General features: G+C 28.5%; 1 protein-coding gene across 4 annotated transcripts in view; it reads right to left on the bottom strand.

Annotated features, from left to right (window-relative positions):
• Positions 1-22,050, bottom strand: part of Mp (collagen XV/XVIII-type protein multiplexin) — a 544,075-nt gene that overhangs the window by 388,897 nt on the left and 133,128 nt on the right. For 3 of the 4 annotated variants that reach the window (XM_088262958.1, XM_088262965.1, XM_088262973.1), the window contains exon 3: positions 1-52. This exon is cut by the window's left edge and continues 496 nt beyond it. In XM_088262958.1, coding sequence (XP_088119084.1) covers positions 1-52 — 52 coding nt within the window. The remainder of the gene's footprint in view (positions 53-22,050) is intronic. The other variant, XM_088262952.1, reaches the window with a different exon arrangement.

The following is a 22,050-nucleotide window of genomic DNA, read 5'->3' on the forward strand; positions in this document are numbered from 1 at the left end:
GGGTCACTAAACGGTACAGCTATGGCGTGGAGAAGGTCGTGTTCTTGAACTTCTGAAAAAAAAACACCGAATCAAAAGGTTGTACACTGAATAAATTTTTTAATCATATTATTAACTTAAAATTAATGAAATTATAAAGAGTTTGCTTATAAGAAAAACACATTTTCTGAGGGTAAATATAATTACTCGAATAAAATTTCATTACGTTATGATCCATGACGCATTTTGGTGGAACATAAAAAGGTCCTTTTCCTTATTTTCTCTTAACTTTCGCTTAACATTTTTTTCAATAAAATATTAGCTAGAGCGTTCCTGAAACTTCAATAAAAACTTTATGCCTTTTGAGAAAAAGTACAACAAAACTGTATAAATTAGCTTTGTGATAAAAATGACAATGATTCTATCTCCCCAGGGCGGAAGATTGCCTTGACAAATTGCGAAAAGTTTGAGGCCGAAGTCGCAAGAAACTGAGGGTTTAAACCCAGCCACGATTTATGAGAAACGGAACATAATCTTTGACACACGACTAAGCCGCTAACATTTTACTGTGCAAATTCCTGTCCGGGTTCGTTCCCGTACCGGCATATCATCCCATATAACCTAAATGTCTGCTTTAATTGCCGAATAGGCGCTAGAGCTAATAGACAACAGCGCCAAACCTCCCGACATTAAAATGAGAATGGCAGTTATGTGATGTGTGAAGAACGACTTACAGGAGTCGAAAATTTAACGAAATTATCCATAATAATATATGAGTGTACATAAGAAAAAACGGTAATATTTACTTCACATTATTTCAACTTCTCGTTAACGTTGATGGACTCATTAAATAATAATTATGATTATGGTTGTTCTTTGAGTAATGTTTTGCAACAGAAAGACGCAGAGTTGACTCTATCGTTAATTATTTGAGGGCAGGTTGATCAGCTCTGCGCTGTTTTTTTTGTTGTTGATTTAAATCACTACTACAACATAATTTTCAATGAGATACAAATGGCGTTTGTAAAGAATCTAATAGTTAAGGACATTGAAAAAGAAATAGAGTGGGAATAGAAATTGTTAAATGTTATAAAAAAGTGGATATCAATAATAGCTAAGGCACTCGGGGTCCTTAATCAATCATATCTCCTTGCATGTCGACCTCTTCCACATCGGTGACCGATATCTTCAAGAGAAAAATATTCCTCTTAGAACGGTTCTCGGCTCTATCCAATACTAACAAAATTTTACTTAAAAAATTAACACAAATAGTCCTTATTCATTATAGCTTATAAAAGCTACCTTATATAAGTTCTATGAGTTTCTGAAAAAAAAAATTCGACCAATACTCGCAATACTTGCAATATGTTTTTGGTATTATTGAAACATGTCTCTAGGTTAAAATAATATGTCCGTATAGTGGTTAGCTCGTTTAGCTACCATGCTGGGCTCGATTCGCATGAGGGTCAAAACATTTTTTTCATTAGTAATTTTTCAATGTAAGATTTATTTGATATCACCCTAGACCAAGGGACTTGAAACGCAAAACTGATAACTTTAATCTAATTAAATATCAATTTGATATCCATCCTATGTACCATTGGGAGCGGCTTAGTGTTCTTCTATTTCTTCTTTAAACATATCCGCTCGGTGGAGCGTACGCCAGGTGATATTTCCTTGGCTTCCTCTCAGGTCAGTCCAGGATTTTGTAGTGCCGCTGAGTACAGTCGGTGAATGGTCTTCAGAGTCAGTCGTCAATGGTCTTCCATGCCCTCGAAATCCTCAGGGTTGGAAGAAGAGACATGAGGAGTAAATGCACTCAGGCAACATTCACAGGGCTTGTCCAAACCATGTCCATCTTTTTCATTTTAGTGCTTCTGATAAGAGTCAGTAGTAGAAAATTAGGATTTAAAAAAGGTTATTTTATTATATATGATAAATCCTAGGTAAGAAATTTTGATGCAAATGTAAAATAGATCTTAAGTAATGTTTTTACTTCAAGTACAAATCAATTCAATATTTTATTTAATTTTTTAACATAATACATATAACAGAGATAGTAAAAGCAAGTATTATAACAATAATTTACCTTGTTTGCTTTAGGCCGTCAGAAGGTTCAAACCATATGGTAAACATGGATGATAATGTAAGATATAACATTTCGTTTAGAAACTAAATTTGATATTTTGAATAAAAACTTATATATTTTATAGTTTCAATAAATTTTATTCGAAGGGATAATATTATTGCTATTGTAATGTGACTCTGCTACAAATCAAATGTCAATATTTTTATTTGTTTAGTAAAATAAAGGAAGTAAATATATTAAGGTTTAAATCCGTAAACGTATTTCGTCTTTTTTTTTAAAGTACATTCATTATATATTCCATTAATATTCCCACAAGTTTATCACAAAACTCATTTTGGTACAACTATTGTACATATGTTTATTCAAATTCATTCACCTGTAATCTTTACATGAAAATAATAAAATAAAAACATTGATATTCATATATAAATTGGAATAAATGAATAAGGTATCAGAAGAGATAAAAAAAAACAATAATATAATGTCAAATCCCTACTTGCAAAATTAAAAAAAAAAACTTTTAATTTAGCAATGAACTGAAGATAATTAATTCCGATATTTAGTTGATTTCACTGATTTTATATGTATGTTTTATATGAGAATGAGTACACATTATACTTTTGCAGATTTGTGTTGAAACTAAGCCAAGTTCATCCACTTATTAGTAGTACAACAATGTGCATTTAAAATCTTAAATGCACATTGTTGTACTACTCCATATTTATATAAATACATTCACATTCACATTTTAACTATGATTTTTTCAATCATATTATATTGTTTAATTAATTAAAAAAAGCTTGAAGTAATGAAAGTTATTAAGTAATAATTCAAACGTGATATGTCTGCGACATGTTCAACATTAAAAAAAAAATCGTATATATTTAGGAAAGCATTATACCTCCAGTTTCAAAATGTATAGCTTTATACTGCTTTATACAAAATATATTGTCCAGCTATGTAAATTATTCAAATTTGTGTAAGATAATATTGCACCATTGTGAAAGTCAGATCTCAAAATACATACGTATGTTATGTAAATACAATCTTACACCCATCGGAAAATAATTAAAATAAGTAAATTTAAACTCGTTTTTTAACCATGCGCAAAATTTAACAATAATTGAAAATGTTTTATTAATTTAAATTGACTTTTTTATTCATTTGGTACATCACAAGAATTTTTGTTATTTTTATTTTATTTTTTATTTAGTTATTGTGACAATTGTTTCAATGTTGATTGTACGTTTTATTTAAAATACTATGAGGAATAAATTAAATCTTTCCTTGATTTAATGTGGTTTGTTCAGAATTCACTAAACGATGTTTTATATTTATTTACATAATCCTCGTATAGTAATAAGCAGCTTGAATTTATATTAAATACTATAATATTAAATAATTTTCCTTTTCAAAGCGTTGTCAACCCCTTTGAGATTACTTTGGAATTGAGGAAGGCATTTTATATCCAAATAATACATGGAATTTCTCCTCGACTGTGGGTTTGAAGGGTTATAAAGTCCTTATCGCAGTGATTCAGGACACCAAATATGTAACCATGGCGATGAGTTACTGAAAATAGAGAACATCTTCAATTCCACAACATCGACATCGAAGTACCACGTACATATATACATATCTACACTCCTTATAATAAAATATATTAGGAACACAAATTATAATCCAACATTTTCACGACCCTACGAGAATATTTTGTTTTTTATATATACGAAAATGATATTCATTCTCAACATTCACAAAAGTTTGTATATTTTCACGCTTTTATGAAAAAAGTTCAAGGCACAAGCAATCACGAATACGAGAAAATAGAAAGAATACAGTTAGCACCATCTCTGCACAAACGAACAAAACTTACATCCAGATTTTTTAGCCAGGACTCTTATTTTATATTGGTGCAAATGGTGTCGATAAAACAGTGCATCTTTATAAAAACCACTTTGATGATGTGATTCTATTTATTTAGATATTTAACTGCAATGTAATTATTATATTATTGCGTAAGTCACCATTGCATCTTGTCACAGGAGATCGATGAACATATCTTACATAACGTAAATTTATAATGACTTTCGAATCTGTTTTTTTTGTTGTTTTGTTTTGCAGCATAGTAAATCGTTTTTACTCTCAAATCGATGACAGCATCACCTAATTTCTACTGATATTTTTTATGGGACAACCAAAATAAAATATTTTTTAAGTGTATTATTTTCATAAATTTCTTATAATTGATTGATTGATTTGGTGTTATTTTTTATATAACATGATGATTACAGTATAAAAATAAAATACTTGAATAATTTCACTTTTTATTTTATTTATGTAAAAAGTAGTAGTTTCGAAAACACCTGTAATAATTTAATAGATTTATATTATCCACTGACACTTCGTGATGGAATTGCATTTTTAATATATTATTAGATTAAAACCAATATTTTTAGCTTTTCCACTTTATTTTTATTTGACCAGTGACCGGGTTTCGTCGTTACTGACATCATCAGACATCACCAGTCTGATGATGTCGGTAACGACGAAACCCGGTCACTGGTCAAATAAAAATAAAGTGGAAAAGCAAAAAATATTGGTTTTAATCTAATAATATACCTGTAATAATAATAAGTTTAATCAATATACGGCGTTTTAAATCTTGATTTATGGCAAGAAAAATATATTCCTCTCATGTTAGTACGATCTCAACTTTTGAATATTAAAATGAAATACTGTTGAGTAAAAGACTTTAATTCAAAAATAATAAAAAGCATTAAAGAACAATATGAAGATCGTCATAAAAACTAGATATTAAAGTTTCGTTTATTATAAATGAACTTTTGTCTTTGAATTAGAAAAAATAATTTTGAATTAAAGACTTCCAATTGATTAAAAATTCCTATTTTAATATTTTCGTTAAAATCGTAGTGACTTTGATTTTAATGTGTAAAAATATCACCGTTAGTCTACGAATGAAAAATTACTGCATTTTTTGTCAGGTGCTCTAAATATGTCTGCATTCTGAAAGCAACACCTGTTAAATTGTGATCGGCGCGTTTGTGTAAAGAGATTTATTGATGTATCATTTTTCATAATAAATCTGAAATCCCGTACTAAATCACATGTACCAATTCTTCTCAATATTCCGTGAACTATTTTACCTACAACGAATTAAAAATGTTAAAAACACAAAAAGGCAAAAAAATCAAAAAAATTGTATCAAGAAGTAACTGGTTAAGGTTTGAAATGAATATGGATACTACATTTCGCAAATACGTAATAAAATAATTTCAATTATAATGTAAAAGTCGTTTGCACGCCATAAATACGAGAGGTAACAATTATTCTATGTTAAATTAAAAAATACAAACCCATTTATTATTGCATGATAAAGTATAAGCGTACCTATTTCATGTTAGTTAAAATATGATTTTGCTCATTTTATATCTTAAAGGCACATTTTATAAGAATAAAAAAATGAGAATGTAATTGATTATGAGTATTTTAATGTTTTTAATGTTTTAGAATTTAATAAACCCTGATGATGACAATTTCTTGTCGAAACCGGTAGGTTAAAGTGTACTAATAATACCCTGATGATGACAATTTCTTGTCGAAACCAGTAGGTTAAAGTGTACTAATAATAAGAAAGTGGTTAAAGCAAAGTTGTTTAATTTTATAAAGTACATAAAATGTGCAACAAAGTATCTGCGAAAAACATTCAAGAATTTTAAAAAAATGTCAAATTGACTTCGTGGAACAATAAACGTTTTGTATGTATATGTACATACATATTATATACAAATATCCTTTGTACATTAAATATTGAAAAAACAATGGTTTCCATAAGAATGTTTTTTTTATCTCTTGCCACATTTTTGGTTATATATTTTATAGAATAAAGTAACAACTATTTAATTTTTTCCACATAAATTTTATTTAACTAGCAAACCGGGTTTCGTCGTAAATGACATCATCAGACTGGTTAAATGTTTGTTATTGTTTTTATTTTGGTTTTGATTTTTGTCGTTGTTTGCGTTTTATGTTTTTTAAATATTTATTTTTTATAAAGTACATATGTTTAATCCATTGATTGCCTGACTAACTAAAGATGTCTCTGTTCTAAGTTAGACAAAATTAGATTTATCATACGTTTAAATATTCCACAAGAATTGACTGTAAATAAATAGAAAAATGATAGATTTTTTAATTATTTGCACATTAAAATTAAGTCAACATATGTATACACACACTCACATAACACACATTTTAATGTTGAATGGCGTTTCGTATAATATCTACCGCTTCAATAAGTATATTACAACATTATGTTTTACTGTTGAAATACACAATAATAACTTGAGAAAATAGCGCTTGCTTTCAAAGACTTTGATAACATAGCTACATTATGTACAAACGTGTTCCTGACAGGATTTATTGTGTTTGTTTTCCTTTAGATTGTTTATTGAATTCTCGTGGGCATTATCACGAAAAATTAAAGACAAAAAACTTAGTTCTTCAACATCAAAAAGGGTGTAGAAAGCACTCAGACATATGACAGACAGTTTTTTAGCTGAAAGACATTTGATTGAACAAATATTTTGTAATTGATCCTTACTAAAAAAATCTCTCATATGTAGAGCAAAATTGACATTGAAAAATTTATATCCTGAAATAAAAATGAAACAATTGAAAGTTTTTGCAGCCTAATATTTAGTTTCCTAACATAAGAGACCCAGGTTAAAACCGATATTTCGACGAGATATTTATTTAGCCAAAGGAATTTCGACCAAATTTATATTCACCCAATTAAACATTTGGTGAACGAAGTTATAAGTTTTAATATAATAATTAAATATTCTCAAATAGGTATCAAAATCAGTTAATATATGGAAATAATATAAAAAATATAACGGATATATTTAGTCGAAATTGCCTAAATACAGGTCAATACAAGTTATACTGACAATCCTGAATATAATAGAATGACAAATCGTTAGTTTAATGGACAAAAATGATGAGTTTTGTTATTTTAGTGATGATTTAAACGGAAGGGGTATTATTTGACAAACAATCATTACAATTTATGGATCTTTTGTTAAAGATTTATCGATGTTAAAAATTGAAACAATGTTTTATAAAGTTTTGTACTGTATAAAGTTGAGTTTTGTGCTCAGTAAAAATTATCAATAATTATTTAATTTCATACGTGTTATGCGCTATTATTGGTGTAGTATGTCTAATTATAATATTAGGTGCATTACTAATTACTTCAACCATCACATTATGTGAGGCTACCGATGCATTGGTTCTCACATTCAATTAATTGGAACCCAAGATGACCTAATACACAAATTAACATTCATACAAATATGTACAATGTATACACATATTTGTGCATAATATTAGCTACAAACGTATCGACCATTTGGAGTCAAACGCACATTACCCCACAACACTGTCAGTAAGAGGTCGGACTGTAGATCGAGTAGATCACTGAATGCATTAAAAATATCATTTTAAGAAATAAAAAAAACACAACGCTGTACCATAAATCATATCGCTCACTCCTTTCAAGAACGTCATAAATCAAAAAACTTGATTTTTTAGGAGAACGTTTTTAAAGTTTAAAAATATAACACAATGTATTAAAAATAAATATCAAGCCACTTATTGAACTTTTTACTATGTAACAGATCTTTTCAGGTAAAACCTGAAGGTTTTTTCTCCATTTGAGAAATATTAAGTTTATTTAAAAAAAATAATTAAAACAATACCTTTTCTTCAAAATGCAAAAACAATATTTTCTGCCCTGTAGCGGGTAAATATTAAGTGAAAAATATGCCTCTTTTGCTGGGATATAGTACATTTCCTGAGCATTCCGAAAAGATGCACAACTAAAAATTGACGATTTTTGATTTATGACGTTCTTGAAAGGAGTGAGCGATATGGTCAAAATATTTTACTGTAATAAAAGCCGGACAGTGTCTGGATTTAACACTCCCATTCACCGAATGCAAAACCTCGGCAGTGATTTCGCGGACCATAACTATAGCTGGAACATGTCACTTGCTAACTATAAAGCAAGAATAATTACAATATTGCAGGCTGATGTATAATTCCTTGTCTAATATGTTCGTCTTTTTGGAATGTACAAATCGGCAGCGGTTATAAATAAAGAAAAAAAAAATCGGTATCAATTCACATAAAAATTTTGATTTTTAAATTATTTATGCAAAAGATATAATGACATCCAATATGACAATATGTGCGACATATTTGATGATAATTTGTCAGTATTTTAGAATAATTTACCACAAAAACCCACCGAAAAAATACATATCGTAGTCGTACAGGAGAAAGTGACCAACTAACAAAACGTAAAATGTTAAGGAGGGCCATTTAAGTCACATTTGCTTGGCAAGAAAATAAACATTAATGCAGTTAGTCATTTTAAACAAGTCAATATATCGTACTTAAAATTTTTAAAATCCTTTGGGATGTTTTTCAGGGCAATATTAAGCTAGTAATATATCAAATAGTCAATGATCACGTTTTTGTATAAAAATGCACTTGGTCACTTTCTCCTGTATGACAACGATATTTTTTATTTCATTTAATGTAATCAATATATAAATTTTTGGTCGTTGGTGTTTTATTTGGACACAACGATTACTTCAAACCCCTACCCGCACCCAATGGTGCATAGGGCACTGCATCGTTTTGATGCAGTCTTATCTTAATCGTTACCGACATGATGGCAGGGTGTTCACTCCTGCGCTTCAGGGACCAGTCCAGGGTAAAATGAAATAAGTAATAAAGTGTAAAGTAACTAATATTTATTTTTACCCCCCTGGAAATCGAGCCCGGGAACTCCAGCACGGTAGCTAAATACGCTTACCATTACACCACGGAGGCGGACAAACGGTTAACGATATGTAATTTTTTATTTGATATAATTGTGAAAAGATGTTTTTTATTTTATTTATCAAAACCGTTTTATTGTCTCAATTATATTTAAGTGACGTTTCAAATTACGATTAATTTTTATAGCTTTATTATGCGAAATGGTAGTAAACACTGTTCAAGAAAATTAAGTGTCTACCCTTAAGCCAATATTTAAGCATCTTGAGATGTTGCCAAATGATTAATCTCTTGATCTTGATACATAATGCACAATTATTTCGAACAATCCAAGTTAATGGCTTTGTGGATACGGAATTAACAGTTCCCACTTAAGTGTTACAAACAACACTTGGAATTAATATTGTTATGAAATATTCGACCCTTACGGAGATTTCACTAATGTATTAAATTACACTAAAGTAATTATACATACAATACAATCTCCAGTGTACTGTTTACATTTTGAACGTGAATTCCGGAAACAATATTAAAATTAAGAAAACCCTTTAAATATTGAATAATAATAAAATTGTACTTAATAATGTTCATCACTTTATTTATTAGGTAAGTTTTGTACAGGCATTTTTGGTAGAACTGCTTTTCATATCATACTCGCAAAATAACAAAAATATAATATTTTTTCAGTTTTTTTAGTATTCTGACACTCTCCTTATCATTCATCGTTCACTTTGTGTAATACCAATTAAAAAAAAACACTACTTCGTGACTTCCAGTTTCAGAATAAACATTCCATTATCAGGTTAAATGTAGACGTAAGTGAAATTTTCACGGTCTGACATTTATACAAAACTAAAATTTTAAAGATTTTTTAACTTACAAGGTTTCAGAATTCCTACTTCAACAGCTATTTATGTGAACTCATACTTTTATGTATTGTGTCATAATATTGATCATATGTCTAGGAGTTACAAAAATTTGAGTAATGTTAAATATGGATAAAATGGTGAATGTTGCACTGTATAAAGTGATCACTTAACCAACCTGACAGGTAGTAAGCCCTGTAAATACCAAGACTTTCATATTCTGATTCATCTATATTAAGATGTCAAAAAATGTAAAAATCACTCCTTAGTGGAGAAAAACGATATTTGTGAATAAATATAATATTTGGACATACTCAAAATGTTGTAATTTTTATTTAATATTACCCTGGATTGGTACCTGAGCTGCGGAACTTATCACCTTGCCTTCATATAGTGAAAGATCAATTTAAAATTACATCAATTTGATATAGTGCCTCATGCATCATTGGGTATGGTTAAAGGTCACTACTTGATTTGAATCTTACATTATCTTGTACGTAGGGGAGAGTGCCCATAAATGGGACGTTTTTGATTTTTGCCTCTCTAGTTCTTCTTTGTAAAATAAATAAGAAAAATTAAACATGGTTTTTCTATATTCAATCTTTAAGCTACAAATATGCGATACATTGTTTTCGAAAAAAATTAACGTAACTGCCTGAAAAATCTATTTCAAATAATGTCTAAATATGTCCCATTCATAAACAATCTTTCAATAATGGGACACTAGTATACCATGTATGGGACATTATATTTTTAAACAAAAATAATCGGTTTACACCTTCCTTCATATGTATGGAAGAATGACGACAGTAAAAATGAACGAGTCTAAGACAAAGGGATTCGACATTATCCTGCCTCTATTTTACTACACTAGTTTCAAAATATGTACGTGTAGAGGTAGAACACAAAATATCATAAATATATCATCATAACCGGAAGCAAGGGCATCTCATTTCCTCGAAAAGAACAGAGAATTTCCGGGAGTCAAACCACAGTGAAATTTCCCGGAGGACCAGAGTGGAGGCCGTGTGCAACATCATAATTCATAAACTACTCCCACTGCATCAGGAACTTAAATTGTTTATGGTCACGTTAACTTTTCATGAAACATGCTCTGAAAAGTTCTGCCTTATCTGTGCACTAATTGACAGACGACGAAAATATTTAAAATATACAGGTGAATTTATAAAACTTTATTTAGAACAACATTTTGTGTGTGTATAAATACTTGTTCACAAAATCAGGATTATCTCCATTTACAGGAGTTATTTTCATATTATTTTTGACATCTCATCAAAGATGAAGAAGAATATGGAAGTCTGGGCATTTACGGGGCTGACGACCGTTTTAGGCTGGTTTGAGTGATCACTTTATACACGTGTAATGTTCACCAATTCTACCCATTATTGACAACCACACTATTCAAATTCTTGGAAGTTCTATATACATGAACCAATTTCGAAACGTTGTTCTTGAATCATTAAGACTTCACTAGAGACATCTATTGGTGAGATAAAATAAAATAATAGTAAAAATAAATAAAAAAATAATGATAATACTTAAATAATAACTTTAAAATATTTATGAGAAATCATATAACAAGGCTACAAGATATACAATGAAGTGTGCCGATAAGTATAAATACATCTTTTCTCTCTTGAATGTTTGCAAATACTTATTGCCACGTTTTATAAAACTTTATTCAATAGAACTAAAAATTTGTTTTAACCACTTTTATATTTTGTACTTTTCACAAACTGGTTAGTTTTAATAATTCATTTCGCATTTAATCGAATGTCATCAAATCGTGTCCCATGTATGATGATCAAGATATGAAGACGTATATATGTACGTATGTTATTTAATGAATGTGAAAGTAAAAATCACCGAAATTAATTTTGACTACCCTGGTAATCGAATCCTTATCCTCCAGCACGGCAGGTTAACACTCTAACAAATGTATCGATAAATACATGTTAATTTTTAGTCAACCTGATGCCTGTTTTATATTTCTCTGATTATAATAACAAATATAGACAGGTGAGGTTGTATCTATTAAATTATATAACTTTCTTTGGCTGGGATGTTGCTTTTATGAAATATCAGATTTTCCATGGCTGAATATAATTTAAATTTGCAGCTTCGGTTGTTTTAATAATAGCTACCTGTTCCAAGAAAACTACTCTGATTCTCCTTCTGCTAAGGGTAAGGATGAAAATTATGCATAACCTACGCTATATAATATTTTGAGTCTAAAAAAAGACACTTGAAAATAAATCGAGGTTTTTTCTGAAGAAAAACTTCATCGTAATTTTTTTTTATGATTATTTAAACAGTTTTTTTCATGGCATGCGAAATTTTTTTGACAAATAATAAACAGATTTCATGACATAAAAATGCGTTTAAATATGTTATTTGTTGAGAAAAGCTTCGGATCATTAACGTTTGCAATGTTTTCTGCTTTGAACGGCTTAAGATTTTTTAAGTAATTCACATTTATTGTATATGGTAATACTGTTGATCTTAGTGTTATGCTATATATTATATATACGTCGTTGGCATTTTTCGCCAACAAGAATTAGATGCGTCTTTAAAAATGTGCTCTGAATCCGAACAAAAATCTTGGTAATAACGTTAGATGAATGATGAGATTTCTTAGTATTTTGTTACAAATATTCCTTAGGGAAGAAAATGTAAATGATATACATCAGTAGTTGTATGAGTGGTAGTGGGATTGCGGGAGACAAAGCGCCAGCAAAGCATTAGTCTATTTGCACCGGACAGATCCAATTCGGTCGAACAACTAAATGAGGAGGAGAGAGGAAGCTTCGTCCACTTGTTAACGCCGACTGTTTACAGAGCTTTGAAACCACTGACCAATTGATAGGTTGGAAGCCAATCAATTAGACCACCAACAGAATGGACATAATTAAGATTTTCAACTTAGTACTCATTCAAATTGATTAAATGTCCAATCGTGCAATATCATAATACATTTCTATTTAAGAGGATTATGTACAAAGTACTTTTCTGATACATAAACAGTTAAATTTCGATTCATGAGTGTATTCAGATTACTTGAAAGTTGGCAAAGTAATTTTTTTTATTTGAATTGGGAGCCAAAGTTAATATAAGAGAGGAGTTTATTTTCAGTAACACATCTTCATCCGACAACATTTATGGTAAACCGCAAATGATTTCTAACTTCCTAAATGTTTACCAAAATGATCTGAGGTAACGAAGAACACAAACATTTCCTGCCTGGCATTAATGTCCGAAAGGAGCATAATGAGGAAGGATTAGATCCTGAAGTGGCAGCGGGAGAGGAGATTATATCCCTTTGGAAGATGCATGGGCATGAAAGTGGATGAAAGTGATCAAGGAGGACTTCAAGGAACTGATAACAAATGAGTTAATGAAACAAAAGTTGCACTTGCACTAGCTAAATATTTTTTTAATAAATTGGTGTTTTAGAGGAACTATATTCGAAGAATATCTCATAAAATCCATAAAATCCAGGAAATTTGGGAGGTTTTTAATTTATAGAAAAGAAACCATATTTCTTTAATTTACTTCATAACAATTTTATTTCAATACAATTCATGTATATATATATAATATATATATATATATATATATATATATATATATATATATATATATATATATATATATATATATATATATATATATATATATTATATATATATGTATATATATATTTATATATATACATATATATATATATATACATATATATATATATATTTATATATATATATATATATATATATATATATATATATATATATATATATATATATATATATATATATATATATATATATATATATATATATATATATATATATATATATATATATATATATATATATAAATATATATATTATATATATATATATATATATATATATATATATATATATATATATATATATATATATATATATATATATATATATATTATATATATATATATATATATATATATATATGTATATATATATATATATATATACATATATATATATATATATATATATATATATATATATATATATATTTATATATATATATATATATATATATATATATATATATATATATATATATATATATATATATATATATATATATATATATAAATATATATATATATATATATATATATATATATATATATATATATATATATATATATATATATATATATATATATATATATATATATATATATATATATATATATATATATATATATATATATATATAAATATAAACCCATAGTCATAGATTTAGCCAAATCGATATAAAGTCACAATTACGTAGTGATATTGAATGAGCAAATGAAACCGTTCATTTGGTATGTTAAGTATTGTGTCAGGACTACGGTGGGTGAATTATTGCGCCTGCGCAAACATAAACATGTTTAGTTAGTCCAAAATCCACAAACATTGACTATGGCCACTGGCTGTGTGGGAACTTACGGCCCGATGGAATCACGGAGCGATCACACAGATGCGCAAACATTCTGGACTAATGTTTATTTTGAAATTCGTGGTAAACCATTTTAATTACTAGAATTTCGATAAAATCACTACCGGCAATGATAACGTGGTACCATAGTTCCACAATGACTGGAATTTATGTATTTATACATCCAAGATATTTTGCTTTAAATCTTGTACAATATGCATATAAAAATCAACTTAATACTTAATTTATAGGAAAAAAAGATAAAATTTGACAAAAGCATAAAATGTAATTTGCACACTGAAAATGCTTCAAAAAACTAAAATAGATAGTTTACTTCAACTTAATTTGATTTAAATATAGGTACGTTTAACGCAATTGAATTATTTGCTTAAAACGCCGTTTATGCATATTATTTCAACAAAAAAAAATCTTCGAAATGCATAAATACATGTTTATAAAAGCGTATAAAAGTACGGTGAATAGTCCAGTGTCTGATAAAATAATAAATTGTTAATAATATCCAAAATTAAACACGGTGTTAAGATTGAATTATATTTTTATTTACATATATTTGATAATATGTGACGCGTTTCGTCTTATTAAGAAATTATCAAACACTCTTATCTTAATAAGACGAAACGCGTCACATATTATCATATACATGTAAATAAAAATAGAATTCAATCCAATAACCGAGTTTAAATTTGGATATACATAGATTACCCAACAATTCAAAATGGAATTCTACCAAATGTCTGCAGTTACAATAAATAAAGAAATAAATAAAATACACAAATATTGTAAAATGTGTCCTCAGTATTTAAAAACCCAGTGTGGACACATCATTGTGAATTTTAATTAAAATATGTGTATGATAAAAATTAAATTAATTAATATCAATAAAGTTCAACTTGTTCGTGAACAGAAATCTTGAGTAAGGTTTACAACATTTGAACAAAAGGGACATTATTCAGGATGTACCTACTTTGTACAGGGCATTGTAATATGTATATTATACATACCATTTTTTTTCTATTCTCAAACCTTTCAACTTCTCCACAAAATAAATAACATTTTTTCTACTGGTGCCTCAGCTAATATCGAAGTTGGCCACCATATTGGTATATATTGAACGATATCTCGCCAATGAAAAAAATATTGGTTAAGCTCGTCGAATATGAGTCCACTCCCATTTCCTTTCTTTCACACGATAGCTTTAGTAGCTACATACAGTGTTATGTGTAATACAAACATTGTATCAGTGTATTGGTAAATACCTTTAATACTAACCCTAGTTACCTAACCTAACCTTTATTGACCCAAATAATAAGCCAACAGGTTTGTATTAGTACACTGTTAAATGCGAATATTATGAATCACTCATATGCCAATTTACAAAAAATAGAAAAAAAGTAATATAACTATGTACTTTTTTTGCACAATTTTAAAATATCATAAGACATGTATAAATAATAATTGGTACAATTTTCATAATGTTTCCACCTTCATTGCACGTATTACGTATTTGAAGCGTTCCGAAAGGAAGTATCCAATTCCAGATCACCTGTAAAAGCACTTGCGATTGAATGCATCCGCGCTGTATTCAAGCCAAATCGTCCATTCAAAACATTTTCACAAAAAATTTCAACCACTTCCCAGTGTTCTCAAAGTGCATACTGGTATTGTTCACGTAAGATTTCTTGCATTTCTTTTGATTTAAAATAGTATAATCACAACCTTTAGAAAATGTGAGTTTGAGTGAAAAAATACTATAGCAATCATGGAGTACGGATAAACAATCGTCTGCCAATAAAATAAACATTTTTTTAAAAATTTATATTCAGTCATATTATATAATTATTTATTCGAAATAACTTGTGTAATGTTTCTTTTTTGGTATATAGGGCACTGCATTATATCGATGCAGTGTTATCTTGATCATTAATGGGATGAAGGCAAGGAGATGAGTCCTGCGATTCTTGAATCATTCCAGGGGGAAATTAAAAAAACATAAAACTAAAAATTACCCATGTTATATTTATCTCACTTGGAATCGAATCTGGGACCTCCAGCACGGTAGCCTGACGTACTTATCACTACATTATAGAGGCTTATATTTACATTTTTACTCGTATTATAAATGTGGGTAAATTATTTTCATTATTAATTATTAATTTATAGGTACATGCAAAATAAAGCCTTTGTATTCAATACACCATGGAAGTTTATTTTTTAATTTAATTTTATACATATGACTACCACCGATATTGTTATTTTAGCGTAGACTTAGGGTAGAATAAAATTAAACCCGTATTCTTTTTTTAAAAACATAGGGAAATGTGGGATGTAACGGGAATGACTTTATTTTAAAACAGAAAATCCTTACCAGGGGTTTTAATGTGCAAATTTATGGACGCAGATGTCTTATTTTTATTTCCTTCGTCCATTCATAGTACAGCGGAAAAAGCTTAGAAAGCAGCTCGGTTGGATATACTAGTGCCATCTAGCGGCTTACGCTCGAACTACGATGGCTCAAATCGAGTGTAGAGACATTACCTTCCAACGTATATTATGGGAACTGCTTTATGGAATAAATAAAGCTCCCTTCGAGCGGGAATCTGTGGACTTTTCAAAATATAAATAAGAATTTCTATAAGAGCGGGTTTCTGTGGGGAAACTGAGTTTCGCTTGGGTGGATATTAAATAAACATTACCGGAAACCTTGGGTGAACATTAATTTTCCAATAAAGTTATTAAATTAGGTCATGGTTTAACTTTAAGGTACTTATATTTAAATCTAAGTTCAATATTACCTTTTAAAATGTCTGGAGCCTGTAATATTCCTTGCCATAGCGATATTTTCAAAGACAATCAGTGTTAAATTGATAAACAGTCCAGTTTATGTATTTTTTACACAGCATTCGTTTAGAAATAAGTCAATTTGGCAATTACAACTTTATTTTTATTTAATTCTTGACAACAATATGGTCTTACTTTGAAAATATTAAACACACTTGTAACATATACTTAAAAAAACAAAAATAATGAAACAACGAAGCATGAAAACAAAAATGGGTTGCTTGACTATTTTTCATAAACTAAATCTTTCATATTATTTTTTGACATCTCATCAAATATGAAGAAGAATATGGAATTCAGGGCATTTACGGGGCGGACGGCCGTCAAAGGCTGGTTTAAGTATTCACGTGTAAAATTCACCAATTCTACCCATTATTGATAACCACACTACTCAAATTCTTGGAAGTTCTGTATATATGAACCAGATTAGTTTTTTTTCTTGAATCAATAGAAGTTCACTAGAGACATCTATTGGTTGTCAATAATGGGTAGAATTGGTGAATGTTACACGTGTGTAAAGTAATCACTTAAACCAGCCTATGACGGTTGTCAGCCCCGTAAATGCCTAGACTTCCATATTCTTCTTTATTTTTGATAAGATTTTAAAAAAACAATCTGAAAAATAACTCAGTAATTGGAGATAATCCAGATTATTGAACAAGTATTTGGACACACTCAAAATGTTGTAACAAAATCTTAAATAAATTTTATAAAAAAAACACCCTAAATGAGTTATTAAATCTTCCTGTTTTATTCGTTAAATTTACGTAAAAATGTTAAAATATGTACAGCGTATTTTTATGTACATATTCGAAAACAAGATATGTAGGTACAGAAATATTCTATCGTTTCAGATAGCCTATATTGAAGATACGAACAGATTCAAAGTAACATTATAAGAAGCACCCTTCATGTATCTCGCGCGAACATTTCACCCCTCTAACGACCCCATCCCCGAATGCTATTATTTCAAACACCTTTGGAAGCTCCCCTAGAGTATGTATTAGGAAACTCCACTGCGCTTTTCTGATGAAAGTAAAATAGAGGATCTAAAAAGATATAAAAAAATATTACATCCCCGTGGTTTCCCCCGAGCCATGAAACAAAAGGGTACTTTTACGAGATAAATATTTATCGTTGTAGGATTATTAATTTATACCCTTGCAGTTTTTTCCGTTTACAATTTTTCGTATAAAATATTGTACTAAATTGTGAAAGAAAAATATTTGTTTTTACCACTTGAGTTTATTTTATTATAACGACTAGTTTCAGAAGCTTAGCTTCCATCTTCAAATCTAAATATAAACCGAAACTAGTCGGTATAGTAAAATAAACTAAACTGGTAAAAAACTTATGTTTTTCTACAATTTCTTCGTGTCTTAACACAAAGTGAATGCAGAAACAATGAATAAAATATTGTACTACATGGAAAGTAAAAAATGGCACAATATATTAAATATGTATACATAAATAATTATTCATATATACATATATACCACAACGACCATCACACCGTTTCTCTGCAGGAGTCGGCAGAGAGGATGGAACGCCACACTCTTCTGTCCTGACATATACTCCTACCTTCCTTTACATACATGCATCTAGTCATACATGCCCTCAAGTTGCGTAAAATTTTGATACCACCGGATTTCAGGTTTGATTATTCTGGTCGTGCCAAGTCTTTTTCGGAAGTGTTAGTTCTGTTATCCCATCATTATTCGCCAAATATACTGTGTTAGTCATTCTCACGTTATCCGTTCGCTCCAAATGTCCAAATCACCTTAAGTGTTTTTTTATAACATTTTCAATTATCCTTGGTTCAGTCGTATATTCTTTTTTAATATCTTCGTTTTTTTATTCTGTTATAAAACTATTCATCTGTTTTCACCCTACTTTTCAAATATATATATATATATATATATATATATATATATATATATATATATATATATATATATATATATATATATATATATATATATATATATATATATATATATATATATATATATATATATATATATATATATATATATATATATATATATATATATATATATATATATATATATATATATATATATATATATATATATATATATATATATATATATATATATATATATATATATATATATATATATATATTTATGTATATATATATATATAAATATATATATATATATATATATATATATATATATATATATATATATATATATATATATATATATATATATATATATATATATATATATATATATATATATATATATATATATATATATATATATATATATATATATATATATATATATATATATATATATATATATATATATATATATACACAGTATAATCATAAAAATCCCAAATATCGTAGGGCCAATCATGTGGTACAAAGGAAATAATATTTCAACCGACATGTCGTTTAATAAAACAATTTGTTTTAATTTTCAATGTCTGTGACAAATTTCCATCATTTGTTACCATAGTTGACATATAAATTAATTCAATATAAGCATCTTTGAGTAGCTCAGAAACTGTTCAACAAAAGATTTTACCCTCGAAACTATTACGCCCAGATCAGCTAAGGAGTTACCATGGTACTTTTGTATGTACATATGAACTTACTACAACTTTGATTAATTTATGCATTATGAGTGTAGTTGCTTCGTATATGACAGGGTTGACCAACGGAGAAAATAAATAATTTCAATTTAATTAATTTTACAATATATACATATATTAAACGATTTTTACATGCCCAACACCGTCAAGATATGTATCTAGTATATGTTTATATATGATTAACCTTTTGACTAGTTTTGATTACTTAATATGTTTAGATACAGCGTGTTTTATATTACAAACTTCTGTCGGAATATCTTGTATATTTTCATATGAAAACACATTCGAAGTTAAGTATGTAGATTTTTCTTTCTATATTCGCAAACAGTCAGAAGAGAGGGAAAAACTTAAAACATACATAAATAAAAAAAAGCTTATACTGAAATTTACAATTAATCGAAACATTTTATATGAATGCTTATTTAGATATATGTATTTATATACATATATGTATAAGGGCGCATATTATGTGTGGAAATAAAAATATGTATAAATAATGGAATTTTGTATTCTGTTAAAAAATGAAGTTAGTTAAAAACTAATAAGCCATCACGCCGCTTCACTTCAGAGGTAGGCAGAGAGAATAGAACGCCACATCAATATGTTTTTGCTCACAATCTTCGCCTATACCATATTCATGCACCTCCTCATATGTACATTTCCGGCTATTATTGAATTTTAAACAATCTTCACCTTTTTCACATTCAATCATCTCCTATCCAATATCCGAAGATTATTTCAACTTCTTAACTGACCACATTCAAGTATTAAAATATTTATTCATGCCAAGTTTTCTTCGGTCTTCCTGTGCTTCTAATACTAACCACATTTACCTCATAATTTTATTTTACTGTTCTTTCTTCACTCATTCGATTCAAATGCGCAAACAATCCCAGCACACCATTCTTAATTTAATCGATAGTGCCTATCTCAGCCTTGCATTCTTTCCTTACATTACCATTCGAACATCTATCATACTCGTTTTACCGCTCATTCGTCTGATAGATTGCATTTCGGTAATCCTGAAATTATACGGAATATTGGTCTGTATGTTTCCGATAGTTACCTAAGACAGCGTTGGCATAGATTGTTTTACATTCCAGTACACAGGACCAACCTGCCGATGGTTATGCCTGTAGGAAGAGCTACCACTATGTTGAACAATATCTCATTGGATATTGATCTGTTCCATGTGTCTGAAGGAGTTTTTCGAAGCGGGATTCTTCTACACCCCTACCAATAGTTCTTGCACATATTTTATTTATTTATAAATTTGAAAACGCTTTTAAAAAAATCGTTTGTTTTAAATATATGTTAATTGAAAATAAATAAATAAATAAATTGAAATACTTTTATCCTTTCATTGTCAACTTTTTACTTCACTCCTATGTATTAGGTTAGAAAATTTCATACTACTATTTATATTATGTTTGGGAACCATTCGTGTGACAACCTTGTTTCCATCTCGTCTCAGCTGAGTCACGATGCGCTTGAGATTATTCTCGTACATATATCGAGTCAAAATACCCAGCAGGGTCTCATGGTATACCCGTGAAAATGTAATTGAATAAACTCTTAGAATATCCAATTCCACGGATAATATTCCTCAGAAGTATTATACGATGACTAAACTGTTATTGAACTTGATTGATTAATAACAGATTGATATCGTTGCTCCCTAATTGTAGGTAGATTATTGGTATTTAGATTAAGGGTCGCGTGTATAAGAATACAATGTGAAAGAAGAAATGAAACATGACGTTTTCTTAATATTCTTTTTTAGGTGATTGAAATAATTTTCAATTTAAGGCCCGAAATACGATACATCTTTATTTAATCGTAACTTAGGTAACATTTGACGTAATTGGTTTTTTCTATCAACACCGTTTTTGTATTGAAAAAATTGTTTTTCTTCGAAATAAATATATAGTTTTGAAAAAAAATACTTATTGAAAGGGTAAGAGTTTAAAAAAGTATACAAAAATATTTTATATCAATAATATAATTTTTAAAGAAATCAAAATCGAAGATTTAATTTTTTAATTGAGCGTGAAAAGACGTTTTAGCCATCAGAGCAAACGAATTCGTTCAAATTTTCGCCTTTAAGTTTAACTGGGAAGATACCGCTATTTCTTTAAATCTATTATGATACGTGTTTATATATTTTCAACACAATTTTCGAACACGTTTCATAAAGTGTTAGAAAATAATTCAGAATGAATCGAAACACATGTCACAATAGATTTCAAGTAAAAGTGG

Source organism: Brachycentrus maculatus, unplaced genomic scaffold (assembly GCF_059751285.1).
Source record: "Brachycentrus maculatus isolate JH-2025_06_01 unplaced genomic scaffold, ASM5975128v1 h1tg000012l, whole genome shotgun sequence".
NCBI lineage: Eukaryota > Metazoa > Arthropoda > Insecta > Trichoptera > Brachycentridae > Brachycentrus > Brachycentrus maculatus.